Here is a 15,232-nt window from a genome sequence, read left to right on the forward strand (position 1 = left end):
TAAAGTTAAACAATCTTTTTTTTTTTTTTTTTTTTGGGGGGGGGACGGAGGAGGAGAAAAAAGGAGCAATATAAAATGAATTTCATAGACGTATTTGGAAGAACAAAGTCTCACTTTGTACTGATCCGCAAGATGTATTTTTAATAGTTAAATAGCTTTGGAATAAAACTTTAAAATCTGGTGGTCAAAAAATTACATGGAAAGTTTGTCTTGAAAGGGTCCATTCTTTCTGTCATCAGTAATCCAGTCTCTTCAAAACACATTCTGCAGGAGTTGTTTCCATTTCCTGAAGCAAAGTAGTATTTTGAAAGCTGCTACAGAAAAAAAAAGTTATCTGGGGAAAGCTTCGCAGATTTCAAATCCAAGGAATTGTCCACAAATATGATGTATGGAATTAGACAGTTAGTTACTCGTAGTTTGTTCAAGAACCCTCAAAATACCATTAGTTTTGTTCTCCTCTAGAGAAGTGGCCTTTTTCCTTGTCATGGTAGCAAACAGTGCATCCATCATTCCCAGAACTTCAAGTAGTTCCGCCTGGTAATCAATTTCTTTTTCTATGATCTCTTGGAGTCTTAAGAATTGTTTATCAATGACTGCCGATTGTCCAACCACCGGGAGATATATATCTGGAGGAAGGAAAGTTACTTAAGTTACTCTATGTGTGGATATCCATTTCACTTGGTTCATATTTTATAAGCATATATTTTACTTTTTAAATATATAGTTATTTCTGTTAAGTTTTGCTTTGTGGCAAGATGGAGAATATTTTAATAGCCTTCTGAAAAGTTATTGATGTAGTCTTATAGTAACTTTCAGGCTAGTAAGCCTGAAGGGGGCTTAAATTTTGTTTACATGTTTACTACTTGTGGTATTATGTACTGGGAGAAGTTGGGGAAGCTAGTCATACCACACAACTACGTAAAAATAGTGCCAAGGGCATTCAGAGCCTGGGACGGATGCTCTTTTTTATAGTGAGCATTAATCAAAGTGAAGTGTATAGTCTGATCAATCATCTGGCAAGAAAAAATAAAGCTTGGCATTTTCTGATCTCTACTTTGACCACTGGCTTTTTATTATATCAGTTTTAAATTCCATGCTGGTTGTCTAGGCAAAATGTAGAACTTTACTCTTTGGAATAGCGTAAGCTTAGCTTGTAATACTAGGAGTTTCCCTTTGGTACAGTACTTACCAATAATCATTTCTGCAACTTTTATCAGCATAGGGGCAAATCTTGGCTCAACCACATACCTGCAGAGACAGAGCAATTCTTAAAATTAAGATACTAGCCATTTATTCCCATACCACCAGTATCCATAAAACAGTTTTCCTATACTTATGTACAACTTACCACACAAAAGTTTAACTAGACAACTTTTCATTCACAAGAAGGGGTAAAAGAAGTCCCAGGGATGGGATAATCAGGAAGTCACACGTGGCAACCCCTCCGTGGGGAAAGCACTGGGGCTTCGAAAGGTGGCAATATTCTTTTTAAATAAAGGAAGATAAAACACAAACTTCAGACAACAAGACTCATTAAGGTGGAGTGGGAGGGTTTCAGGCAAAGGGGCAAGGTGGCAAGTTTAAAGAAACTTCATCCTCTTTTTGGTGGGTTTCAGACTTCCTCTAAAGAGACAGAGCAGCAAACTTGATCAACATGCATTTTATAAATGAAAGGCAGTGTAGTTACCATATAAGCACAAGTCTATTAAGAACACAAAGTAATTGTGAATGGTAGGGGTAAAGTCGAAACTTGTGCCTCCACTGAGGTCAGTGGCAAAATTTCTGTTGACTCAGTTGGGCCAGGGTTTCACTCCAATGGTCTTGAAAGAGGTGTCTACAGGTAAGTGTGGCAAAAGCTGGCAACAAGAAACATCTGCCTTATGAAATAGCCTTGTCAGAGGTAACTTAGGTGAGTGATACCTTATCAAGAAAGCCAGGAGGACGCTAAGTTGTGTTTCATCTCGTCCCGCAAGTGCATTTTTCAGTGTTCCTCTGCGATTTAGCTCCCGCATGACTGCAACTGTAATTTCTGGTGTCCTGTTACGGGCCTAAGTGTATGTAAAGAGTTTAGTACCAGTGCTCATCTTCAACATGAAATGAAATCTACATAGGCATAAGCAGGTCTATGTACACAAAGAGATTTCTTCCCTTTCTAGCACTGTCTCAAAGTTATATTACTTCATAATATGTACCGTAAATATAAATTTCAAATGAATGCACTGCGTATTGACACACAAAGCAGTAATGGCCTTACCTCAAGTACTACATCAAGAGCCTTGGACACCTGGAAGCTTTTTAGTAGTTTGTCATACTTTTTCAAGTGAGTTCTCACAGGTTTACTGACAAAGAAATCCTCCTAGAATTGAAAGGACAGTTCAGGATAGAGCAAACATGTTTATTTTATTTTTTTTTTTTTTAAGTGTTTTGTTAGCATTAACACTGCTTCTCAATTTCTTTATATTGTTTTTCCAGATGCTGCAATTTGCTGCAGCAGGTGCCTTCTGTTCTTATCAGAGTTCTGGGAAAGTTTTCAGGGGGAAAAAAAAATTGTGTATTTGGAAAGTCACGTTAAAAATACAGTGGTCAGCACAGCTAGTTAGATTATTCTCTTTAAAACCCTTTGTACTAATATTAGGTGGATAGACTTTTTTTTTTTAAAAAAGCAATTTTTATTTTGGAGAGTTATACAGAATGCAGCTACCACACACACACACACACTCAGTCACTCTTCTTCCTCTCCCCCATACCTGCTTTGGCATGTAGTTTCTTCCTTTTACAAAGGTTCTGTATCCTGGCAGTTTCTTCTTCGGAAAACGTTCTCTGCTTTCTTCGTGTTTTCTGTGTCTAACATTTAGTACCCCATTGGTCATACCTACAACTATAGTTTCATCTTCAGGCTAAAATAAACAAGAAATTGACTTAGTAACAAAATGTTTTTGCTGTGATGAAGCTTTCTATAGCAGGAAGAGTTCTCAGGTTATATAAACATTGTTAATATATTTTGTATGAAACAGGTCTGATAAAAAACCCCCAAGTACTAAGGCCTGCTGATCTAAGCATAATTTTTTGGACGCATTAGCCTCTGCTGTTCTAGGTTTTGAACACTACTTTGAATATTTATACATAAGTTAAAAATATAGGCTGTATAACATATACCCAGATTCTTGAGACCAGTTTATACATAAGAGGATATATTAAACAGTTGTAATACAAAGCAGGCGTTATGAGTAACCGTTATGAATGAGGGATTATTAGGATAGCAGAGTTTAAAACTGAATGAAAGTTATTCAAAATACTGCTTTTCACATACGTGTTATTCTATCACTTAATATTTAGATAAATAGATCTAGCTTTAAACACTAAATGTTTTGATGACCCTGAAAGAGCTACAGGATGGTTTCGTCCTAACTCTCATCCCACCCCAATGTTCTTCACTTTGTAAAGAATTGTCAGGGCCAGTAGCCCAACATGGAACTAGCTTTCTCAATCTCTAAAAGAAAGCTTGAGGAGAGGAATAAACCCTATCTCCTGTTGATATTCAAAATATCTCCTTTGGTAATAACTGGGGCCTAAGAATCGTACTCCAATTGTAAGCTTATCTGGAGGAAAGTGGGTAAACATTCACAAATTGTCAGTGATCTGTTACACACAACTCTTTAAGAAAGAGGAAAAAGACAGAAAGACAATTAATTTAAACAAAGATCTGCTAATACCACCCGAGGACTGTATTAAGATTAGGTTTGGAAGGCATGAGAAGCGTGGGACCAGAAATTAGGCCTAATTGGTGGACAAAGCAATGAGAAGATGGGCTATTCAGCCCATCACCCCTTTCTGGAGACTTGCAAGGGGGGAGACTACCAACCACTACAACAGCTGCTGCGGGATTTTTTTATGGTGACATCCAGACACGGACACACCACTGGTGACACCTGACCATCACCACTGCACCAGTGAGGACCCCAGCCTGATACATATGAATTCCTTCTGTTTTCTCCTCTCTCATATGTTCCTTTCTGTGCCCCCTGCCCCCTTATCTTCCTCCTGCCCCCTCTCTTAGCGTTTCACCTGTTCCTGAAATCAACTGGACTGCAAGGCACCAGCATGAGATGAAATGGCCCATGCATCTCTGCTTGGCCTGAGAAAGACCGTCAAGTAGAGAGGCCTCATCAAACAACCAGATGAGAGGTTTCTGACCAAGCACTTGAGCCAGGGTCCACAGTAACAGCTGTCATGGCTGATCTGCCAGCCCAAAGCACCCATCTGTGACTGACTAGCCACCCTCTATCTTGAGAATGTCAACAAAAGCTGTATTTCACCCATCTTTAGTATCCTACCTCTTCTCCCAATTGTGTGTCCATTTTGTTGAAAGCAAGAAAGCATCTATAATTCCCAAACAAGACGGAATAGAATGAACCCTTTTTTCCCCAGCAAGACGACAGATCCTTGACCGAATAAGAGACTAACCAATATTCCTTTTCTCTAAGACAAGATTTAAGAAAGAACTTGAGAAACAATTCAAAAATGTCTTAATGTTTTTGAAAGTACATCAGAAGCAGGTAACCTGCCGAACAGGCAGGGGAACCACTAGATGACAGAGGTGCTAAAGGCGCATTCAAGGAAGAGAAGGACTTTGCAGAGAAGTTAAATGAATTATTTGCAGAAGGATGCAGGGGAGATGCCCAAAAAGAACAGCTCTGATTTGGGTAACAAATCTTAAGTACTTTCCCACATTGATGTGTCAATAGAAGAAGTTTTAGAATAAACTGACAAATTAAATAGTAATAACTCATGGGGACCAGATGATAGTCACCAAAAAGTTCTGAAGGAACTCAAATATGGATACCTACTAACTACAGTATGTAACCTACTGCTGAAAAAACAAAAACAAAAAAAACCCCTCTGTACCAGATGACTGTAAGTGAGCTAATGTAACGCTGATTTTTTTAAAAGCCTCCAGCGTCGATCCTGGCAATTGCAGGCTGGTGAGTCTAACTTCACTATCAGGCAAACTGGTAGAAACCATAGTAAAGAACATAATTCAGACACATAGATGAACGTGATTTGTTAGGGGAAGAGTCAACATGGCTTTTGTCAAAGGAAATCATGCCTCACCGATCTATTAGAATTCTTTGAGGGTATCAACAAGTATGTGGATAACAGTGATCAAGTGGATATAGTGTACAGTAGAACCCTGTTCATCCAACCCTCCATTATCCATCTGTCTGTGTTAATCAGACAACCAGCACACACAGATCCAGAAGAGGGCGATCTCTCCTGTGGCTGCTACATGGCACTGTAGCATTGCACTCTCATTCTCCGGTTTATCTGAATTTTTGATTATCCAATCTGGCACCAATCCCAATTACACTGGATAAACCGGGTCCTGCTGTACCTGGACTATATGAAATCCTTTGATTAGGTCCCTCACCAAAGGCTCTTAAGGAAACTAAGTAGTCATGGGATAACACAGAAGTTCCTCTTGTGAATCAGTAACTTGTTACAAGGCAGGAAACAGAGAGTAGGAATAAATGTTCAGTTTTCACAATGCAGAGAGGTAAATAGCAGCGTCCCCCAGGGATCTGTACTGGGACCAGCGCTTTTCAACATATTCATTAAAGATCTAGAGAAGGAGTAAACTGTGAAGTGGCAAAATCTGCAGATGATACAGAATTATTCAAGTTAGTTAAGACCAAAGTGGACTGTGAAGAAATACAAGGGGATCTTTGTTGGGTGACTGGGCAACAAAATGACAAATGAAATTCAACATTAAAAAGTGCAAAGTAACACACAGTAGAAAAAGATAATCCCAACGACACACACAATGATGGTTTCTAAATTAGCTGTTACCACTCAAGATAGATCTTGGAATCATTGTAGATAGTTCTCAGAAAATTTCAGCTGCTGCTGTGCATGGAGTAGAAAAGGCTACCTATGTTAGGAATTATTAGGAAATGGGCAGAAAAAAGATAATATACCATAATGCCACTATATCAATCCATGGTATACCCACACCTTGAATATTGTATCCAATTGTGCCTGCACCATCTCAAAAAAGACATTAGAATTGGAAAAGGCTCAGAGAAGGGGGAAAAAAAGACGATCAAGGGCATGGAACAATTTCCAGAGGAGAGACTAAAGATTAGGGCGTCTTAATAAAGCGATGATTATGGGGGAATATGATAGAGGTCTATAAAATTATGAATGGTGTGGAAAAAAAAAATAGAGAAATGTTATTTACCCTTTCCCACAATACAAAAAAAAAAAAAAACAGGGGTCACCTGATGACATTAATAGGCAGCAGGTTTAATACAAACAAGAGGAAGCACTTCACACAACCTGTGTAACTCATTGCCAGTGAATGTTGTGAAGGCTGAAAGTATAAGTGGATTCAAAAAAGAACTAAATTAGTTCATGGAGAATAAGTCCATCACTGGCTATTAGCCAAGATAGTCAGGAATGTAACCCCATGCTCAGGGCAAACCTAAATCTCTGATTGCCAGAAGCCAGGAAGGGAAGATGGGGTGGATATCTCCAAAATTGCCCTGTTCTGTACACTCACCCTGAAGCTCTGGTAATGACCACTGATGGAAGACAGGATACTGGACTTGACAGACCATTGGTCTGACGCAGTATGGTAGTTCTTATGTTTGCCATGGTACTAAACAGGCTCAGGTCTCTATACTCTGAACCTTGACCTTTGTTTAAAACTGTTAATCTTGTACAGTTACAGGGTCATGTTAACACCTTTGACTCTTTGGGCTCAGATTTATTTAAATACCACAGACCCCCTAGGACTCCCTGACACACCAAGAGATGGCTGTGAGGGACCAAGACAAGCAGACCCCCAGAAGAGCCAGAGAAAGGGGGTGGGGAGGAAGAAAGGTGTGCGCATTATGGGAAGGGAGAAGAGATAGTCAATTGATGCCAGATTCTCTACTAGCTATCAAGGTGGCCCTCTGAACTACCACTGGGGTGGGAGAAGGGAGCTGTGTCTGACCAACCTTCTCAGCCCCACCAAGCAGAGAATTTGGCTCTTCCCTTGACTCTCAGGCAGGGAATGTAAAGGGGTGGCTTACCAAGCAGCTCATTCCCTTCCTCCTCTGCAGAAATTCATACAGGAGAGCAGCCCCAGCCTGCTCTGCCTGCAGTAGGAGTGAGCTGTCAGACAGCCAGAGAAAAGCAAAGCCAGGCCCTGCAATCCCTTCCAGGAGGTTGTTTTTCCATAGCTCCTCCTATGGAAACTAGTTTCTAATGTCTCTATCCTTAACCCTTCAGCACAGGGGAAGCCTGTATGGAGAGTGAGGAAGGTATCAGCAGGTGAATTATTTGATTAGGTCCATGTCTAAAAGGCTCCTGGTGCAGGTCCCCTCACAACCCCACAGCTGCTAACTAGCTCCAACAACTGGTCCACTTCCAGCTGGAGCTGTAGAAGGCTCCCCAACAAGAAAGAGTACAGCCTTCTTTATAAAGTGAAGATCAGAACACAGCAACATTCCCAATCACTTACTCCTTGGGGGAGCACACTGCTCTTGAGACACTCCCAGCTCAGAGTACAATGCTAAGACAAGTGCCAGACTCAGCTGTAGGACAGCATGTTAAGCCAATGGACTGTTATGGCAGCCTAATGCGTAATACTCAAAGTCTCCGGGTAATATTTTTAGTGTAGAATTCATTCAGTGATCCTCGCACACACAGAATCCCTCTGACATTTAGAAATTGCAACAAAAGCTAAAGTGAGTTATGTAGACCACTTACAATTTTTTTTAAATACACCAGTTCCCAAAGAGCCTAAAAAAATAATTTTAATATTATACTTACAGCCAATGCAAGACTCAGAATTGACGCTGCATAATCAAAGCTGTGGACTACTTTGTAGGAGGTTGTACTGTAAACCTTCACATGCCTGCACAGAAGAGCAACTTATTTACAACTTTACATTTCCATGTCTCAGTCTAGATATTTTACAGTAATTTCACCTCTTACAAAAGTTACAGACCTGTCTACAGAGATTTCAACAAATTTTACATAAAAGTTCCTTCATTGTACAACAGATTCTGCTTTTACTAGTCTCTTCAGATCTCTTGCCTGTAGAAAGATTTCATACTCTCAAATTCTTGCACTTGCTGTACCATATGGTAGTGGTTCAAACATTTGGCTCACGGTCCAGACCTGGCCTACATGATATATTTACGTGGTCTATGATGTGCAGATTCTGCGGAAACTAACTTTCATTTAAAATAATATTTCAATTTCTAGTTTTCAAATAATCTTCCAAACATGAACAGAGCGTCAGCGTACTATTGCCTTCCCTAGGCACCAAAGGAAAAGCCAGAAACAATGGCTCAGTCATCTGAACCTTTTATCTTTTTAAGCTCTTCTTGCATTAGGTACTTCCTTCCGCCTGTTTGGACCGCTCTTGCCAGTGAGTTAGAAGGAAATACTCAGAATAAAGTTGAGGCGATAGTTTCCCTTTGAGCTCTTCTGCTGAACTGTCACTAAATCCAGGGATCAAGAGTAGACAGGAAGGACCAGAGCAGCCACTTTTGGGGGTAGGGAACAACTGCTAATGTGAATGAAGAGTGGAGTGGAGGTTGCCATTTTTGATGTAAGGCTCAACTCTGACCTAGACTGAAATCAGAGGCACTAATAAGTGTTGCTATCTTTTCATATTAAAATGGGATCAATTGTGTGCGTGGCCCTCAGAATGATTTATGCATCTGCCACTTAATGGGAATTACAAGTGCACAATTAAAAGTAGAACAAGGCCCCAGAATGTGTTTCAAAATTACTTGCACCAGTAACTGAAGTGTTATGAAAAATATTGCTTTTATTACTTTAGTCTGGCGTTTTCCTAAGTCTCCTGCCTTGATCTATAGCAGTCATAACTACAATGTGTTTTTCCCAAATTTAAAAATAACAAAACCCCTAAAAAATTAGATCATAGTGAAAGACACTAACCTGTCTAATGATCCTGAGAGCAGCCTTTGCCCAGAGCTACTGAGGCACAAACAGGTTACAGTTTTATGGTGATTTTTCAGTGATACTAATAATTGCCCTCCTCTTAGAATGTCCCAGACTTTAACATACCGGCCTCCTATAAACAGGAAACACATGCAAAGCAGTTTTGACATGTACACATTTAAGCTTCTTTGCATAAGTTTTCAAGTTAAGAACACAAAAGAACAAACTAGCAAAAAGTCATGGTTTCCTTTTAACACTAAGTTTACTGCCTCCACCCTTGTCCACTTACGATTATGGCTGTCGAACAATTTGAGTTTATACTCTACAGGAGACATGAACTTCCTCTAGAAGCAACTGGGAGGAAAAACATTGTATCACTCGGGTTATAGCAGCTATGGGTGTCAATCACGGTCTATTAGAGATGTTAAAAAGGAGAAAACTTGTAACTTCCCTCTATAACAGGGGTCGGCAACCTATGGCATGCATGCCAAAGATGGCACGCAAGCTGATTTTTAATGGCACGCTGCTGCCTGCTGGGTCCCAGCCTCTGGCCCTGCTCGGCCCGCTGCCGAACCCTAGTCTCGGCCGGCAGTGGGCTGAGTGGGGCTGGCGGCTGGGACCCCGGCAGGCAGCAGTGTGCCATTAAAAATCCTGCCTGCCCGGCCCACTCTTCTGTGCCCCGCCCCCCCGCAGGGACAGGGTGAAGAAGCTTGGTCCTGCCAGCTGCTGCTGCAGGGCAGGCAAGGTCTCCCCTCCCCCGCCTCTTCTGCTGGCGTGCTGGGTTCCTGCCCCTCCTCCTCTCCCTCCCTGCCGCGGATCAGCTGATGGCCCTTGCACAGGAGGGGGAGAAGCAGAGCTGCAGCACACTTGCTACTCCGGGGAGGAGGCGGAGAAGAGGTGGGGATGGGGCCGTGGGGACGGGGCATATCCCTGCCAGCCCCCTACCATAAGCCACTCTGGGAAGAGGGCTGTGAGCACCCCCCTGACCTTAGCCCACACCCTCCAGCCTCCTGCCCTGACCCCTACACCCCCCCACACATACCCAGCCCCCCCACACCCCATGCCCGACTCTTGCACCCCCCACATTCCCACCCTGAGGACCAAACTGGAGCTCCTGCACCCCCCCCCTCACATTCCACCTGCACCCTTCACACCAAATGGGAACTGCCCAGGTAAGCACTCCACACCCAAACTTCCTGCCCCAACCCTGAGCCCCCTCTCCTATTCTAGCTCCTGGCCAGACCCTACACCCCATCCCCCAGTCTGCTCCTTCACCCCCAGCCCTGTGTTCAGTGCACTCCCACTCTCAGCTCAGTGCAGAGAGAGAGAGGAAGAGAATGGGCTAGAACCAGGGAGAAGCTAGGTTCCCATTCTATGTGGGCAGGGCCGGGATCCCAGACCAGCAGCGGGCTGAGCGGGGCCAGCAGCCGGGACCCTGGCTGAGCGGGGCCGGCGGACGGAACCCCAGACCGGCAGCGGGCTGAGTGGCAGCGGGCTGAGCCGCTCAGCCCACTGCCGGTCTGGGGTTCTGGCTGCTAGTCCCTTGCCAGCCAGGGTCCTGGCCGTAGGCCCCCTCAGCCTGCTGCCATCCTATGTGAACAGGACCCAAGGCTGGCAGCGGGCTGAGCGGGGCAGCGGCATAAGATCAGCATTTTAATTTAATTTTAAATGAAGCTGCTTAAACATTTTGAAAACCTTGTTTACTTTACATACGGCAATAGTTTCGTTATATAATATATAGATTTATAGAGAGAGACCCTCTAAAAAACATTAAAATGTATTACTGGCACGCGAAATCTTAAATTAAAGTGAATAAATGAAGACTCGGCACACCACTTCTGAAAGGTTGCCAACCCCTGCTCTATAAGAATATTATGGAGGCTCAGTTTGGAGTTGGGGGATCTTCTGTTTGTGTTCAAGCAATATGGGGGAAAAAGACCCTGAAGGAGATGAAGATTCTTAGCTCTTCAGATCAGGGGTGGAAAAAGTCACATCTTTCAAGAATAATCTTTGTTCCATGAAACAATTTATCCCATTCCTCCACCCTTGCACAATATGGCACTATGCCAATGAGAGTCAGTTTCCAGTCCTAAAGGCTTCTTTTTTAGTTTTGATTAACAGCAAGTGGGAGCAGACCCTCTCCTGAGAATGTCCTGCTACCTACTCCTTGAGTTTAGCTCTTGGGACAGACAGCAAATTCACTACTACAGTGGGATCTCGGAGACAGCTGGCACCAGGCCACTTATGGCTAGCTGCATGACAATCAAGAGTTCAATACATTATTAATTCATAACGCAGCTGAAGCATGCAGCCTTGGTGTTTCAGTCTCAGCAATGACAAATGCAATAACTTGCAGCCACAGAGTGGGTTAAGGGGGAGAAGGAAAGAAATTTCATTCTGTTCAAATACCTGCAGACACTAGAAGACCCCCAGAAGGGAAAAGAAGAACACTCTCCACAGGCTGTCCATGCTCTACAGTCATAATACTTTTTTCTGTCCGTACATCAAATACTTTCACAGTGTGATCGTATGAACCTGAAAAATACCCCAGTGAACAATTTTAATTTAAGAACCCAGAACAGTTCAAGAACCAAAAAACCCCACGCACACATTTAAGATGAAATGTTCAGTCTCAAACCAAAGTCCATAGGAACTGCTGACCAACAGAAAAGCACTTAGCCAGTATCTTACATAAGTGAATTTTCATCTTTTAGATGGTATAAGAATCTCACCTTTAGTCCTACTAAGACACTGGACCTTCCAAACCATGTCATTCAGATCACTTTTCTTCCTACCCACCCTTGAATTCATATGAATCTAGCAGCAGTTATCACAAGAACCACTAGAGCTAGAAGCCAATGTTTTATACCATGTACAAACTTGGAATGTCAGCTTTCAAGTCTAAAGAAGCATTATTATAGTCCAACCACTGGTTTGATACACAGAACACAACTAACGTAAAGTTATGGTTAAGAGTTATCAGTTGTATCGTGCTGTAAGTGTGCATGGTATTTAATCTAGATTATGATGAAAATATCAGGAAACTCAGTAGTTGGTTCTAATAGCTACTTAAACTGCATTTATTCCAGTTTTGAAACTTCAACTTTTAGACCACACAAGCCATGTTCACTGGTGCCATCTTTTCCTAAAGCCTTAGCAAAAAATTTCAATTGCATTGATGTATTAGGTAAGTAGAATGCTTGCTTACTTATTCTTAAGAACTCAAAGAAATAGTCTAATCAGTATTTTAGCAGAATCATTAACCTTAAAGGACTAGAGTACTGTTCTACTCACGATGAAACATGGTAAAAAACAAAAAAACCCAAAGAACTGGCATAAGAGGCAAGCCCACTGTCCTACTGTAGTAACAAGAGTCATCCTGTAAAGATAAATGTGAAAACAATCAAGATTTTAAACAGAAAAATCAAGGAAAGACGACACATGAAAGGCAGGAGAATCCCAGGGAGAGGAAAGAGAGAGAATTAGTGCCATTAAAGATGTGGAACCCAGACCAAGAAGAAACTACTTTTTTGAGTCCCTTATATGATACCAATTCAAGACAGACGAGTATTTTACAGAACAAACCTGTTACAAAAAGATCTGTGTTCAGTTTACTTGTACAGCCACATCTCACGTAATCCGTGTGCTCGCTGTACGACACAATTTCTGTTGCACTTGGAATATCCCACAACTTCGAAGTATAATCGTCAGCACCAGAGAATATACGGTATTTATCAGACAGAAAGTCCACTACATGTACTGCTCTAGAAACCAGAATGAACAATGTCCAAGATTACTACAAGTGCTTCAAACTTTGAGTGCAGAGTTATTATAGGAAAATGTGTCCACTTAATCTGAAGTGGTATATGATAAACTGACTAATGAAATATCTGCTACTGGAAGATATAGTGCAGCAGCTTGCAAGTCAGATACTCCTTCAGTGGTTCAAAGCTTATATTAAAAGCACAGATCACAAAATGCAGGCTATACTGACTTTCTTCTTAGAATAAGCATTAACACCACCCAACTCTCCATCACAGACAATTACATATTCTTTTGCCTATAAAGGAAAGATTCAAATAGGGTAGGAGTCTAGTAATTCTATACAAAAGTTGTAAGGGATTTTGGTGTGAGTGTTAGTCTAATTTTATTATTTCTTGTTAAGGAGTGCCTGGGTATGGTTGTCAAAGCCGGATGCCTGCGTTTGAGTGACATCCACCCCATTCCATTCTGTGACTGGTTGGCCCCCGCTTGCAGAACGGTAATATCAAATTGTAACATCATTTAAATGTAATCACATTATTCGGAATACTCCTATATCACATCTAGAACTATAATCTGTGTCTTTTATTTTGGTGTGCTGCTTTAATTATATGATTCTTTAAATGTAATTCTACTACATTTTAGTATGCTCTATGCTTTCTTGCTTTATTAAACATATTGTAACCACTTATTTCTTTTAAATAAATAATTAATTCTTTTGTTTTCGAAGAATTTCTGCTTGTGTGTCCATCCTTGAACGGAAGGCTGAAACCGTATCCTTTCAAGGGTTAGCAAGACTAGCTTGCTCTGGGGAGCACTCTGCGGGTCAGAGACAAGCCGCCTGGTAACATCCTGGCAATTCTTTTAGGGCAGGCCACAACCTTGTTTCCCTTTCGTTAAATTAGAAACACTATCGTAGGCTAATTTTAATTGGCATCTAAAATTTAGGGTAATAAACTTATCTAGCTCTTTTTTGAACCCTGTTAGTGTCTTGGCCTTCACAAAGTATTCCATGGCATTTCAATCATAAAATTTACAAAGGAGAAAGCTTATATACACAATGAATAAAGCCATGTTGTCTTACTTAGTGTGACCATCAAATTGTCTCAGTGCTGCTCTTCCACTGATATCAAATAGCCGAATGACACCTTCTTCACTGCCAGCAACAAGTAGCTTGCCATCATCTCTATACGTAGCACAATAAGCAGCATCTTTGAAGCGAGAGAATGTTTTGACTGGCTCCTGAGAGTACCGACCATAAATATGGATCTAATAAAAATCACAAATTTTAAATTAGTACCTTTTCATACAACACTAATTGAAAAAAGAGATATAGGACTTATTATGAAAACTTACCCTTGAAGAGGCTGTGACAGCATAATTATGTGGAGGAATTGGAGAGAAGTCAATTTTATTCACTGCACCAAATTCCTTTATCTGAACAGGAGTCTAAATGAATTGAAGTGAAATTAAAGAAATTTAATTGTTACCAAAGATTTTTATTAGCTGTAGTCTTAAACATGAAAGCTTGACATGGATACTCTACCATGGTCTAGTTTCTAAACTGACTTACAAAATCCTTATAAATTAGAACAGAAAAAAATCATGGCTGTATTTTTTTTTTTTTAAAGTTTTCCCCCCCTCCGCAAATTTTACTTCTTTTTTTGCTTTAGGAAATTTTTGTTTCTAATTTTATGTTTTAAGCATGATGTTCTTCATTACTAGGGAATTTGCCAAAATGCAAAACATGCTCATACTGTATAAATATGTACTTTTCAAATGCTGATATATACATTACACCTAAATTGTCTGGTATACATTTTCATTTTAAAAAATACTAGAACAAACTTATTGTAATGATTGCCAATAAGATAAATGAAGGAGACTATATTTTATTAGAGTGAACTGCATATATTATAGGAAGCAATTTGAGATTGAAGTCAATCTGGGATCTTGTAGTGTTGACAAACCCATTACATAAGTAAGATGGATACTTGATTTAAAAAAAAACAGTCAGGTTGTCACCCCTACTGAAGCTATTTTGCTATTAAGTGCATAGAGTTAGTCCAGTTACAACAATGGGTGGGAAAGTCTTTTTTGTTTTTAAGTTTTGGCCATTTATACTGTTGCATAAAATCAAGACAAAAACCTTTAAGCAAAAAATGCTACATAAAACACTTAAGTTATAGCCCCATATATTAACTATACATTCTTACCTTGTAATTCTTCCAATACAAAGTATCTTGTGTGATTTTCTTACCAAGCTTGGGAAATGACTGAACCACTACAGGTTTATAACTGGCCATTATTTCGTATAGTGAGGTTCCAAAAGCAGCAAGTGCAGCCCCTGCTTTTATGCTCTTGGTAAAGCAAAAGTGGTATTTCTTTTTTTATCGCAAGTGCGGCTGAAAAACAAGAGTTTACAATAAATTTTAAATTTGAACCGTAACAACACAACAAATGTGAATGTATTTGAGAAATAATTCAAAATGCAAGAGACATTCCATTA

At 40.7% G+C, this 15,232-nt stretch overlaps 1 protein-coding gene across 3 annotated transcripts in view; it reads right to left on the reverse strand.

Moving 5' to 3' along the window:
* UTP15 (UTP15 small subunit processome component) overlaps window positions 1-15,232 on the reverse strand; it is a 16,168-nt gene continuing 936 nt past the window's right edge. For all 3 annotated transcript variants that reach the window (XM_074952740.1, XM_074952741.1, XM_074952742.1), the window contains exons 3-14: window positions 14,940-15,128; window positions 14,080-14,172; window positions 13,808-13,992; window positions 12,547-12,725; window positions 11,371-11,496; window positions 8,959-9,094; window positions 7,819-7,903; window positions 2,748-2,897; window positions 2,255-2,356; window positions 1,921-2,048; window positions 1,190-1,248; window positions 1-626 (exon numbers count right to left, since the gene is read on the reverse strand). In XM_074952740.1, coding sequence (XP_074808841.1) covers window positions 403-626; window positions 1,190-1,248; window positions 1,921-2,048; window positions 2,255-2,356; window positions 2,748-2,897; window positions 7,819-7,903; window positions 8,959-9,094; window positions 11,371-11,496; window positions 12,547-12,725; window positions 13,808-13,992; window positions 14,080-14,172; window positions 14,940-15,029 — 1,557 coding nt within the window. In that variant the 5' untranslated portion in view covers window positions 15,030-15,128 and the 3' untranslated portion in view covers window positions 1-402. The remainder of the gene's footprint in view (window positions 627-1,189; window positions 1,249-1,920; window positions 2,049-2,254; window positions 2,357-2,747; window positions 2,898-7,818; window positions 7,904-8,958; window positions 9,095-11,370; window positions 11,497-12,546; window positions 12,726-13,807; window positions 13,993-14,079; window positions 14,173-14,939; window positions 15,129-15,232) is intronic.

This window comes from Natator depressus, chromosome 5, assembly GCF_965152275.1.
Source record: "Natator depressus isolate rNatDep1 chromosome 5, rNatDep2.hap1, whole genome shotgun sequence".
Taxonomy (NCBI): Eukaryota; Metazoa; Chordata; order Testudines; family Cheloniidae; genus Natator; species Natator depressus.